Raw genomic sequence first — 12,949 nt, 5'->3', positions numbered from 1 at the left:
GTTATCTACTGTTTATTGCCTGTGATTTTTGAATAAAAATTCAAATAAAACAATTGTTTAAAAAAAAAAGAATATTTTACTTAAAAAATCGAAATTACGCCAAAACGGCTGGGAATAGGCATACACAATGTTAATAAAAGTAGGCTTAGAATTTTTTTTTTTAATTGACAGACAATGACGGCCAAAATTTTTTGGCCGGCATAGTACATAGTTTAAATTTTTATTTCATACTATCCGGTAGATGTTCAATTGCATCATCAATTTGAGTCCGGTAAGTGAGTTATAATAACAATATCAGAGCCGGAAAGTGTCAAGCAACACCTAACGGACTGTTTTATTTTTATACATCAAATCTGACAGTTTAACCTTGAAGTCGTTGGGGCTTTACGTGAATTTAGTAGGCCATTTTGTAGCCTACTCACAACAAATTAATTTGGTGTATAGATAATTAAAATCGTCCGATAAATAAGGGAGCTATGGACTTTTTTTTTGGGACACCTGTATAATTGGTGCTCGATCAAAAAAAGTGTTATATGTAGGTATTAGGTATTTTAATTACTCTCTTGTAAGACTTGATTTTTGCCCAAGGGCGTTATCCCTCAATATTTGATAATTAATCGATCAGACTCATCGGTACACATTAAATTAGACAATCTCAGCTACAGTCATACGATAATCTACAATCGGACTCACCTCCACCTCATTCAGTCATTCAAAGGGTAAAGCACAGGTCCGGACTCGGGTTTGCTCAATGGGACGGTACAAACATGTAAATGATAAACACCTGACACATCTGTCGCGAATCAAGGTCATACAGTGACTCACCCGGGGGATTCCTCCCCCTAGCTTCTATCATGATGAGGGGCTCGAACCACGGGCGTCGTCTTCAGAGCGCTACGTTCCGGGATTGCGTTGGATGTTCTAGTAGCACCTGTAATAGCCCCGTGTGCAGTTTGGGGTGCACAGCCCACCCGCAGTCTCCACAGAGAAAGACCGCCACGGCCAGAGTATGAGCCTACAACCCACTTCCATACGTCACTATGCCCCCTCAGTACCTGGGGACCGGGATGACCTCATAACCTTTTAATCAAGCACGTATGATCGGTGCATTTGGTTGCCACCACCAGCCGTCTCTACGAAACGCGCCCGGTCAACGGCCTAGCAGTGTCATGAGCCAAAGGTGCCCCACCCGGACATCCGGTGCTCAGGAATCATACCATGGTATAGGGAGGTTTTACGCATTAAGGTACTGATCTATAGCCCAGGTTGCCCAAACCTGCTATCACCCAGTTACCAACACACCTGGTAACTGTATCTCTATTCACTACACCACTTCCGAATCACAATTATTCACCTGCCGTCACTCTCGTACTCGTACCTTGGACAGCCCGTCGGTTTCAGCTGCCAAGCCCACACTGACTCTCTCGCCTGTGGAACTGTTAAAAATCACCCCCGAGTCAAGGACCTTTCAGAACATAATTTATGAGCCACGTGTTTGGGGTGGAAGAGGTAGTTTTTCTGTTGCGTTTTTAAAATTCTCTTACACTCTATTATTAGAATTAGTGATTGGTTTACTTTGCTACAAAGATAAAAAGGTTATGATACCGCACCGCGGCAATCCGGCCATCTCCTTTCAGGTATATTTTAAAAATGGGATTCATAAGTTGACCATCGCGGCACGCCGGGCCTGCCCCGAGGGTGTTCCCGTGAGCCCAGTGCAAGTATCTTCCCAACAAAAGTTGCATTGCGGGCGTTAAGTAGTGATTATGTCAACCCGAGTTTACGACCTCCAGGGGCTGCAGGTAGTTGAGAAGTATAGTGGACTGCCTAATAACCGAATTTTACGCGTTTTGTTGAGGCTTTTGTTTATTTTTTTGCTTCCAATCTAATTTGTTTTTCCAAAAACTGAGACAGTAGCCCCATGAGATACGTTCTTCTGAATCCAATGCACTTTTTAAATAGTCTCTAAATAAAAAATCGAGCAAAAATAATTAGAATTACTGAAAAACGTTATTAATTTTTTTTAAAATATTGAATAGTAGCGGTCCCAACACAGATCCTTGAGGCACACCAGAGGAGCAATCAAAAACATTAGAACGGTGTCCATGAACACTAACAAACTGTTTACGACCACTCAGGTAAGAATATAAAAAATTTACAAAGTTAGAAGAGCAACCCAATGTCTCCAGCTTTCTGACAAGTATTTCATGGTCCAGCCTATCAAAAGCTTTTGAAAAATCAGTATATATCACATCAGTTTGGAGGCCCAGATCCATTGAATTAGCTACATACTGTGTGAAAGTACATAATTTGGATATCGTTGACCTACCTCTCACAAAGCCATGTTGTGACTCTGAGATATAACTTTTAAAATGAAAAGACAAGGTATCTGATATTATGAATTCAAATACTTTAGAAAAATTGCTGCAGATCGAAACAGGCCGATAATATTCAATACAACTGCGATCACCCTTCTTAAAAACCGGCACAACCCTTGCAGTTTTCCAAATTGCAGGAAACGCATTAGTCTTCAAACACAAGTTGAAAATCACTACCAAAGGAGAATCGAAAGCCTCAACACATTCACGGATTAGAAATGATGGGATCATATCAGGACCAGCTGTGAATTTCAACTTAAGTTTGGATATTGCATTCAAAACATCTTGTTCGTTAACAGCATTTAAGAAGAAATTACAAGATGTACTCCATGCTTCAACAGATGACTCTATGACTGAAGCTTTTTCACAATAAGCAGACTCAAAATAATTAGCAAAAGCTCCCGTAATCTCATGAGCGCCAGAAACTTCCGCTCCCGAGAAAGTCATATTAAGAGGAATATTAAAGATATCAACTTTTACTTTTTTCTAGATGATAGCTACGCTTCTACTGCACATTCGGAAAATATTGCGGTATATATACAGGATACAATATTATAAAAACACTGAAGTTATGTTTTTTTAAACGGAACTTACACAGTTTGATTTTATTTTTGAATTCTACGCTAAATTATGAATCAAATGTATACAGGTCGTTTTTACTTATCTGCCATCGTTTTTGATCAGTGGCGCTTTTTTTACCAGAATTTCGAATTGCAGGGGTACCTTCGAAAATTCGTACCTTCCAAATCGTTGCACATAAATTAAAATGATTGACGCTGTTTGATTGCTAAATGTTTGCCTCATCTGCTGACTGTTTACTCAACAACCTGCTCAGTCGCATATGCCTACTGCGATTTTTTAAACATTACGAACTAAAAATATCAAAAACTCATTTTTTTCAAATGGCACCCCGTATTTATTATTGCACTGGTCGAAAGCTTTTTTGACAAGCTTTTGAACAATATAAGGTTTGTATAGTCGAATCTGAAAATCTAGGGTGCTATCCTAAAATCGCTGTTGCCTACTGGTTGGCCAAGCAATGGTAAAATTCGCTAAACCGATTTTATTATTTTATTGTTTATATTATTTTATTATTTTTCCACAGTTTTATGTTTGAAGCTATGGTGACTATATTTTTTGTCAAACATTAACGTATCTCATGGGGGGACTGTCTCAGTTTTTTGAAAAAATCGCTTCATTCTTTAAAAAAAAATTAATGTTTTTCAATAATTTCCCTTATTTTTGCTCAATTTTTCATTTTGAGCCCACTATACTTCTGAACTATCTGGAGGTCGTAAACCCGGGGTGTCATAACTCATAATCAGTAATAATCACTGTTTATAGTGCTTATAAATGTACTTGCACCTTGCACCCGGCTCCCGGACTCCCGCTAACAAAATGGTCATCCTCGGGGCAGAGCGACTTGCCGCCATCGCCAAATTATTAATTCCACTCAAGGAGGTTAAAATAACCCCCTTGATTCCACTTTTAAAATATACCTGGAAAGGTGATGACGGTGCGGTATCATGATCTTTTTATCTTTTCAACAAAGTTAAACCAATCACTAATTCAAATAATAGAGAGTAATTAAAATTTTTCACATATTCTGCAGAACATACAATGTGTCTCAGAAATAAGTAGGTAGATTAATTTTAACTGGTAATAGAACTCGTTAATAGCAACAATATATTTTTTTCCTAAACCTTATAGTTATCCAATTAAAATTATTGAAAGATTTGACACAAATTTCGTTACCCGTCTATGGGGATTACTTGCTTCGCCGTTACCGATAAGCGAAGAACAAAAAACAAATGCAAGAAAACTTTCACTTGTTTCTTGCGAACTTAAGTACAGCGGTTAATTGCTGCTCCCGTTGCTGTAACCTATAATGATAAGGGTAGATGAAATGATATGAAAACAATTTTAATAATAAATATTTTAAACTGACTCTAATGAAGCGCCCATACCCAAATAATGACAAAATGTCTCCTGAAATTAGTGTATTAATCGATTTCCTACAAAACGGTACCGTAAAATAGCGGCCGTAATTTGACGGCAAATGACGTCACAAAAAAACGGGGGCGTGCTTGTTGAAAGAAAATGCGAAAATATGCACATACGAGATGTAAGATACTGAAGCTGTTTTCAGTTGTACTATTGCGGCCAAAAAATTTCGTCCGTCACTTTCAGGGCACTGACATAAAGTGTAAACTACCCTTAAGCACCAATAACCTCGCTTTTTTATCATTATTGTCATTTTGACAATCTGTCATTCAGTCCATCGGTTCAAATTTTGTGAATACAAAGGACAAGTTCCACTCTTACACAATCACCATACGACCGCTAGTGGCACTAGAGGCAGACTTGCGACTATTTTTGGATTAAAGTACCAAACGAGAGAACCGTGGAAATTATACGAGTATGCCGTAGTTTAAAAAAAAATAAAACGAAAGACATTAAGGCAAAGACAATGAAATGGAACATTTATTTTTATTTAAATAGCTAAATCGGAAGATAAAATGAGTGAAGTTTAAAATTAATACTTTGTCATCGCTCCATTCGCATCTATAACTCGCCTTACACGACGCGACATGGAGAGGCATAAATCTCGGTGATAATCCGTAAGTAATGATTGCCATGCATTAGTAATCGCAGTCAAAAGTTCTGCCCTATTCCGAAAGACTTGTCGTCGCTGTTGCAAATTACGAACCAAAAGTCCCCACATGTTTTCTACCTACATATAGGGTTCAAATCTGGACTGCGACTCGGCCAATCAAGAACGTTTATGTTATTATTCCTGAACCACTCTGCTACCCTATGTGCTGTATGCACTGAACAATTGTCTTGTTGAAATATGAATTTAAAATTCGGAAAAATTCTTGAAACTGAAGGCAGCATCACATCTTCAAGAATCCTAACATAAACATCACTGTTGAGCCGATCTTCTACATGCAACATTACCCCGGGGCTATCTACTGAAATCCATGCCCATATGTTTGCCGAAAATCGACCGCTCCTTTCCGTTGTCTGGACATACGGTTCATCATATCGGGAGTTCCTTGGTCTGTAGACTCTTAGGCGGCCATTTGGACATTTTCATCCGAAAAAATGACTTGAGCCCAAAAAGCGTCATCTCTTGCTAGATGCTCCAAACAAAATGCCATGCGGGCCTCCCTATGCATAGGTGTAAGGCTCAATTTCCTTGCCGCGACATGATTCGCTTCCTCTTACACGGCGACGAGCGGTTCTAAAGGAACCTGGGAAACCGCTTGTATTTACCGCTTCAACAGCCGTCATAAAAGGACTATTGCGTAATCTATTGAGAAGCATATTATCTTGTTCTGCAGTAGATGTGCTAGGCCTCCCTGAGCCTTGGCGTCTTTCAGTAGTTCCACTTTGTCTCCATTTCTTAAGAATGCACGAAATTGTACTTTTCGGTATACGAAGATCCATCGAAATCTGAATTTGGGACATTCCTCTTTGCGCAAGAGTTACTATTTTAATCTTATTAAAATTTGATACCGATAGCATTTTCCTTGATTGACTTTCAAAAGTGACAAGTAAAAACATCAGTCATAATGACAATAAAGAATGGACTACACCGATTTTTTTGAAATGACGGAAAAATGACGGACGAAATTTTTTGGCCGCCATAGTACGCCTTCCACGAGATAGACGATAATTGTACGCAGCTTTAGACTGATCATCCATAGATTGTAATTGGACAGCGGCCGCATTTTACTGCACCGTTCTCGTTGTTACTTTACAATAAAGTTCGCCATTAAAGCGGCCGTACTTTATTCCACTGACGACGACCGTCAAATTACGGCCGCTATTTTACTGTACCGCTTTGTAGGAAACCGAAGCTTTAACCTTTAACCATTACAAGAAGTGTTCAAAGTGACCGCCGTTATTGTCAATACAATAATGAAGGCGCCGACGAAATGATTCTTCCACATTTTCCAGCATTCCTCTGTTATTGCAAATTGTTGTGACAGCATTTTCCACCCGTTTTCTTAAAACTTCAGTTGTGTCAATGTACCCCCACAAGAAGTAGCACGGAAATTCTCTAGACTCGCGGAGCACCCCGACGCTTCACCACACACCAACACACTATCTAAATATGTATTCACTACTCGAAAATAAACTCGCCATTTTCACAAAATTTTACCTTAAATCACAAAATCAACACGTAAACATTTGCCTTGTGGAGTGGGGCAAAACTAACTAAAACTACACCTCGACCGCAGAGCGGAAAAACTGTATTCTAAAAACACAATGTTTTGCGTTGATTTTACAAAAAGTATTATTTCACGGTCACTGTTATTGGGTCAAATAACTAGAAAATGCGAGTAAATAGACAGCTCGTTAATTTATGGGGGGAAAAATACTGAAATGAAAATTATATTTCGAAAAATGATACATAAAAATTTTGTTGTTCTTGACGAGAACTGTCACTGGTTAAAATTAATGTACTTATTTCTGAGACACGTTGTATATAACGGGTGACTATTAAAATTTTCACTTAGGGTTGACTATGGATCATTCTTTGTTTTCCGTTGCACCTTAGACACTGACAAGTTTGACATTTCAAAACTATGTTTCAATTGTACTGACTGACATTTGTCGTTCGTTCTTGCGTGTGTCTAAAGTAACAGAAAAAATTAAAACTCGTCCAAAGCCAACTCCAAGTGAAAATTTAAATAGTCACCCGTTACTTATAATATGTAGAATAAAACATACATTGTAAAATGGCTATGTTCAGTTCTAAAATGGCAAGTCAATTCGTTTGAGATAGGCAACCAAACTTACGATGATTCACGATCTTTTTAGGACTGAATTAGGTATGATTTTTCCTATTCATGTTGGACTAACTGACTCAGTGATGCAACGGATGCAATTTTTTTTTTGACATATACAGTTGCCAACCCAATAGGTTGTATTTTCCCTGTTACAATTATAATTATTTTTATTGGTCGATATAAATGAAACAAACACATTTATCGGAAAAATTATACAGGGAAATGTGTTTTTTTACACTAAATTAAAATAACGTATGACACTTTAATTTTAAAGTAACTGTGAAAAGAATAAGTTAACTGTGTCCTCACATTTTTCCCGTACTCCACCAGATTTTTCCCACGCTCCACTAGAAATTTTTGACATTGTTCGGGAAATCGCAGCTCCCTTGACCTAAAGTGTAAGGGAACGCTATATTTCCCAGATTGGGTGGCCGAAATAGTAGTTTATTTGACGAGTTTGTGTGTAAATTGGGGCTTTTTTGGCACGCGTGAGCCATTTTAAAACGCGAGTGAAACGAGCGTTTTAAAGCCCCAGGAGTGCCAAAAAAGGTCCAATTTACACACGAACGAGTTGAATACAACATTTTTTTGTTCCACAAGCCCCTCAAAGGCTCCAAATCGCTTAAAACCTCTAAAATTAGCTTGACGTTTCGTTTTGACAAGTTGTGACATTTATCAAAATCCGTTCACATAGGAGAAAATTCTCAAATTCTGACAGTTTCGAACAAAAAAATAAATTTTTAAATTGTCAGCTAGAATAGTGTCAAATTTCTATGACAATAATCAAAGGCAAAATGACAATAAAGCTTGAACTACGTCGAATGTTAACTTTGAAAGCATGTCAAATTTTGAAAGAAAAGGAGGCTTCGAAAAGCCACATTTATACAATAACATTTTGAGGAAAAACAATTACAGGAAACTGTTCTTGTCTACTTTTTTTTGCATTCGACTGTATTTGCAAAACACATCTTGAAAAATAAAAGAATACATTCTTACCTTAAAATCTATTTCATCATCATCATATACAGCGTTAGGAAAATTGAAACGGTGATAGAACTCATCAAAACAAATTACTTTTCTATACAGGTTGTCCCAAAAATGGCTTACTAACGGTGCACTACGGTGTAGAAGAGACTACCGTAAACGTCAGAAAAATGTTTAAAAAATTCTATTGGACTTAATTGCTGATTTGGCGGTCCTTGAAAGTGGCACTTAACAGGAAAATTATTTTGAAATATATGTATTAAATTGTCATGACAGCTACCTCTAATCGTACATATTATCACAAAGTTCAAGATTACTCACTACCAATATCTAATCCTGCACAATAGTGAATTTAGAAGCTTTGGAAATCGAAAAAAATATTTTAAACCCACTACGGTAACATTGCAAGGTAATGATGTACGAGTACATCTTTGTTTACATTGTATTACCGTTAATAATAAAAATAATAATAATTTATTTTTTTGTCTGAAAAATGTTTTCCATATTTTTTTCGTGTACATTTAAACATCCTGGATACGGTAGTAAGTAGTTACTACGCCATTTTTGGGACACCTGTATATTTATCATTTTTTCGGAAACTCAAATTTATGCTCGATTTTATTTTCACCGTATTCCGTGTCATCGAGTCGTTTATGGATGGGACGGTGAAAGAACAACGGCTTCATACGAAAAACGTTAACGCAAAAAAAGTAAATACGGCAAAAATCCAGGTCTTGCAAAAACTTACTGACACAATTTAGTCACGTCCTTCACCTGCATGCTGCCGTGTTTACAATTTATTAGAAAGTGAATTTCCCGTAATTATCGTTAAAAATGGTGTAATACACTAATCCGGAGTTAACAGACATGGTGCTCATCTACGGGGAACCTGTATCAAATGCTGATGCAACCAGGCGTTTGTATGTAGGTACATGAAGAGATTTCTCGGTCGCCAAGTTCCCTGTTCACGTACCTTCGTGAATGCTGTCTATCATTATGGTACTTTTTGTCCTGTCCTGTCCTGTTGAAGGACCGAATGTTAGTTGCCGACGACTTGCATTACGAATTGACGTTTCCAGTTTTACAATTTGGAGCACGCTGCACGAACAGGGATTACATCCTTATCATCTTCAACGCGTCCAACACTTAAAATCAGAAGATCCACCACGTCGAATTGCATTTTGTCAATGGCTTCTTCAATAGGTTGTAATTGACCAGTTTTATCGCCAGCTCATTCACCGGACTTAAACCCTTGTGACTTTTTTATGGGGCAATTTAAAACAGATTGTGTATGAGACTCCAGTTGACACCGAGGCAATTCGATAAACTTCTGACATGTTGATGAGAACTCAAGCTTCTGTGGCTCGAAGGGCACACAAGAGCGTGCATCGATGACGGAGGGCATCATTTCGAACATTTAATTTAGAGGTTAGTGCCCTTGATCAAGTGTGGTGCGTAACTTCAATGTCACTCTCACTTACTACGAATAAAGAATTGGTTTTTGCTTGACTATCTAAGTTTTTATCTTCTTTCGCTTTTAATGTACGCACGGAGACATTGGCGGGTACTAGAATTTACGATCAAACTAATTAAAATTTTATCTGGCTTTAGAAAGATTTTTCGAAAAAATGGTAAATAGAAAAGTAATTTGTTTTGATGAGTTCTATCACCGTTTAAATTTTCTTAACGCATTTCAATAACATACTGTAGAACAAAACTTCAACCACTTCTGATGATTACTATTTAACTGGCCCAGATATGCATATAATAATGCATATAACAATGTCAATTTAAACAAATGAATAGTTTGAAAAATCAAAAAAATCATAGATACCAACCGGGCAATTATGAAAATAACTAGTGATTTAACCAACCTAACAACTGCAATTTTGATTTTGACAGTCCAAATGTTTTTTGAATGGACTTTATCAAGAGTTTAATACGAGTATTTTTATTTGGCTGTCATTGCTACGTTAATTAAGAGATACTGTGGGGAACTCTCTTCTTAGGTTACTCCATCATTCTCTATCCTATACTATAATATTTAAGCTTTAAGACGACAGTGGGGGAGTCAACTTTTGCGAAGAAGTAATAGGGGGAGTCAACTTTTGCGAAGAAGTAACAGGGTCCAAATGAGCCGTTAAAAAAATATGTATTTCGATACCTACAACCAACGCATATTTGTGAAAACTTGTAGTCTACACAAAATATGAAGTTTTTAAAAATTGAAGATTTAAATAAACTAGTCAAAAATGAATAGGGAATTCCACAATTTTTCTCGTAAAGCAAAGTAATTGCTCCAATCCTCCCACGTCTTCTTAAACACTAGATAAATTTAAAATGTAACAGATACTTGAAACATTACACTTAGGCCTGGTTTATTCACCTTCAAGTAAATTTATCTGGCCAGTAGTTGCTATGATTTAGAATCTGCTATTGGTAGATCCATGGTAATTACCGTTCAAATAAAGTTACTTGAAGGTGAATAAACCGGGCCTTAATGTGTATATCGGGTGTTTTTTTAAATTTGGCAAAGAAGTAGGCGTTGAACTGTCGATTGTGAACGGACTATACAGGTTACGGATCACGGATCAGCTGTTTAAATCTTACGCTTTTACACGAGTGGTGCGCTCTCAATCGACTCTCCAACGCCTACTTCGACGCCAAATTTAAAAAAACACCCTTTATTTATACATACAGGGTGTTTCTGAAATACGTGTGTTAATTTTAACCCATGGAAGGACGCGCCAAATCATGGAACTTTTCTCTATAACATTTAAAAAAAAAGCAATACAAATTGATTTAAAATTTCAAATAAATTAACCATCAAAGTGTATACCTGCCTATGAGTAAGGGCGAAAATTTTCTGTTGTGATAGAAACAGAGCTTTGTTAAAAAGTTCCATTGTTATAGAAAAAAATAAATAATCAAAATTTAGATTCTCATGGTTACAAAAAATAGAAACTAGTTAATCACATAAGACGACTCGTTTGGTAAAAATTGTGGGGTAAAAAATCTTGGAATACTTTTCCGAATTTTACAAAATGTTATAGAGAAAAGTTTCATAAATTGGCGAGTTCTTTCACTGGTTAAAATTAACACACGTATTTCAGAAACACTCTGTATATTTCTCAGGCATTTCTATTCATTTTTGCCTAGTTTATGTACCTACTGACAAAAATTGGTTTAAAAAATAAAATTGGCGAGTAGGTAATTACCCATATTTATTTTTTAAAAAGATACAATAATCTTATAAACGTTATTAATAAGCAATACAAGTAATAATTTTGAGTTCCACTCTTATATCATTTTTTTTAAAACAATATAATTAGATAAAAATTTCAGCTGTTGGCAATTAACAATAAATACAAGTATCATTTATCCAAAATTAAATTTTATCGACTAACATCTATCCTGATATATTATGTTCTATTTTTACCGTACAAGCGTTGTGACGACTATTGGCTATTACTATGTTATTTATTATGACATATGTATTAAATTACACTGAAATGGCGTTGCAAAGCTATTCGAATAAAAGTTCAAATGTATGTCTGTGTGCTCTGAATGTGGTGTCAAGATTAAATTAAGAGAAGAGAATGATTTCCTTTGGAGGTCTTGAATTTTCCACTAACCAGCTGGAACCACTAGGCGCCTTCTGAATAATTTCTATCAAAGCCTTACCTAAATTTTCTGGCCTGTAGGAATAAAGTCGATTCTATTAATCTCCCTAAGGTATCGATCAAAACCTACTTTACTGCCGGCGTGCTGCCGATATCTTTCTGCCAGGCTTGCTCGTATTCCCCACTGAGAATTCTTTTACGAGGATCTCCGGCAAGTGCGGCCTCTGTGGGTGAAGGACATAAAGCGACCACACGAACCCCCGTCAGGTTGACATGGTATTGATCTCCATATGATCGGGTTAGTGCAGCGACCGCGTGCTTAGTAGCTGTAAAAACGGGCAAAGAAACCAAAGGCTGGGTACTGCAACTGGAACCCGTATTCACCACGATGCCTCCCGGACCGCCCCTGTCGCGTCCCAGAAAACGAAATGCCAGAAGCAAACCTCTGATTACACCGTTCTGGAATTAATATCTTGTGAAAATGATTGACGTTTAGATTCGCTGCGTTGCTGTTTTACCAAGTTGACATCTACTTCTAGCTCCCAGAGACGGTCGTTCATTACAGATGCACTGTTTACGACTATGTCCACGCCTCCTAGTTTGGATATTGTTGTCTGAAAAGCCTCTACCAATTTTAGGTTAGATGAAAGACTGCGAACAAAAAACCGCTACCTTCGAATTGTGGATAATCAGTTACATCACATGGGCAAAAAATCACTCTGTCTTTGGCAGTCTTTGATAACTGGTGGAGTAGATCTTCTCCAGCATCTGTGTTGATATCACATATAGACACCTCGAAAGTGAATGGTGTAATTTTGGGACAAGTGTGTTGGTTAGGGTGATTACCTTGCATCCATACTTGAAGAGTTCTTTACAATATTCTTTGCCGTATCCAGACGCACCTCCTGTTACGAGAGCTACTTTACCTTTTAGATCCATTAGTAGAGTAAAACTTTTTATAAATATTATCTACAAAAGACGTAGTTCGGTACCAAAATATGATTAAAAGTGTACAGTTTCTAAAACGTTATACGAGATGTGTTATTGGTGGCAAGTTCGTGCAGACTGAGGGCCGCGCCCTGCAAGCGTCGCGACGTCTAAGGGGGAGAAATCAAGGGCTCAATGCGCAGGTGGCATCGTACAAATGTTTGTTAACATTTTT

The 12,949-nt window shown here is 37.3% G+C and overlaps 2 protein-coding genes across 2 annotated transcripts in view; one reads left to right on the top strand and one right to left on the bottom strand.

The window, feature by feature from the left end:
• Positions 1 to 12,949, top strand: part of LOC138138392 (uncharacterized) — a 189,274-nt gene that overhangs the window by 58,946 nt on the left and 117,379 nt on the right. The window lies entirely within an intron of this gene.
• Positions 11,372 to 12,912, bottom strand: LOC138133920 (15-hydroxyprostaglandin dehydrogenase [NAD(+)]-like). Its single transcript, XM_069051937.1, has 5 exons — positions 12,634 to 12,912; positions 12,460 to 12,580; positions 12,306 to 12,412; positions 11,918 to 12,246; positions 11,372 to 11,862 (listed from the first exon to the last, which is right to left on the bottom strand). The coding sequence occupies exons 1-5, from the start codon at positions 12,724 to 12,726 to the stop codon at positions 11,751 to 11,753; spliced, it is 762 nt and encodes a 253-aa protein (XP_068908038.1). The 5' UTR covers positions 12,727 to 12,912; the 3' UTR covers positions 11,372 to 11,750.

Source organism: Tenebrio molitor, chromosome 1 (genome assembly GCF_963966145.1).
Source record: "Tenebrio molitor chromosome 1, icTenMoli1.1, whole genome shotgun sequence".
Classification (NCBI taxonomy): Eukaryota; Metazoa; Arthropoda; class Insecta; order Coleoptera; family Tenebrionidae; genus Tenebrio; species Tenebrio molitor.
This window is presented reverse-complemented; position numbering and strand designations above follow the sequence as displayed.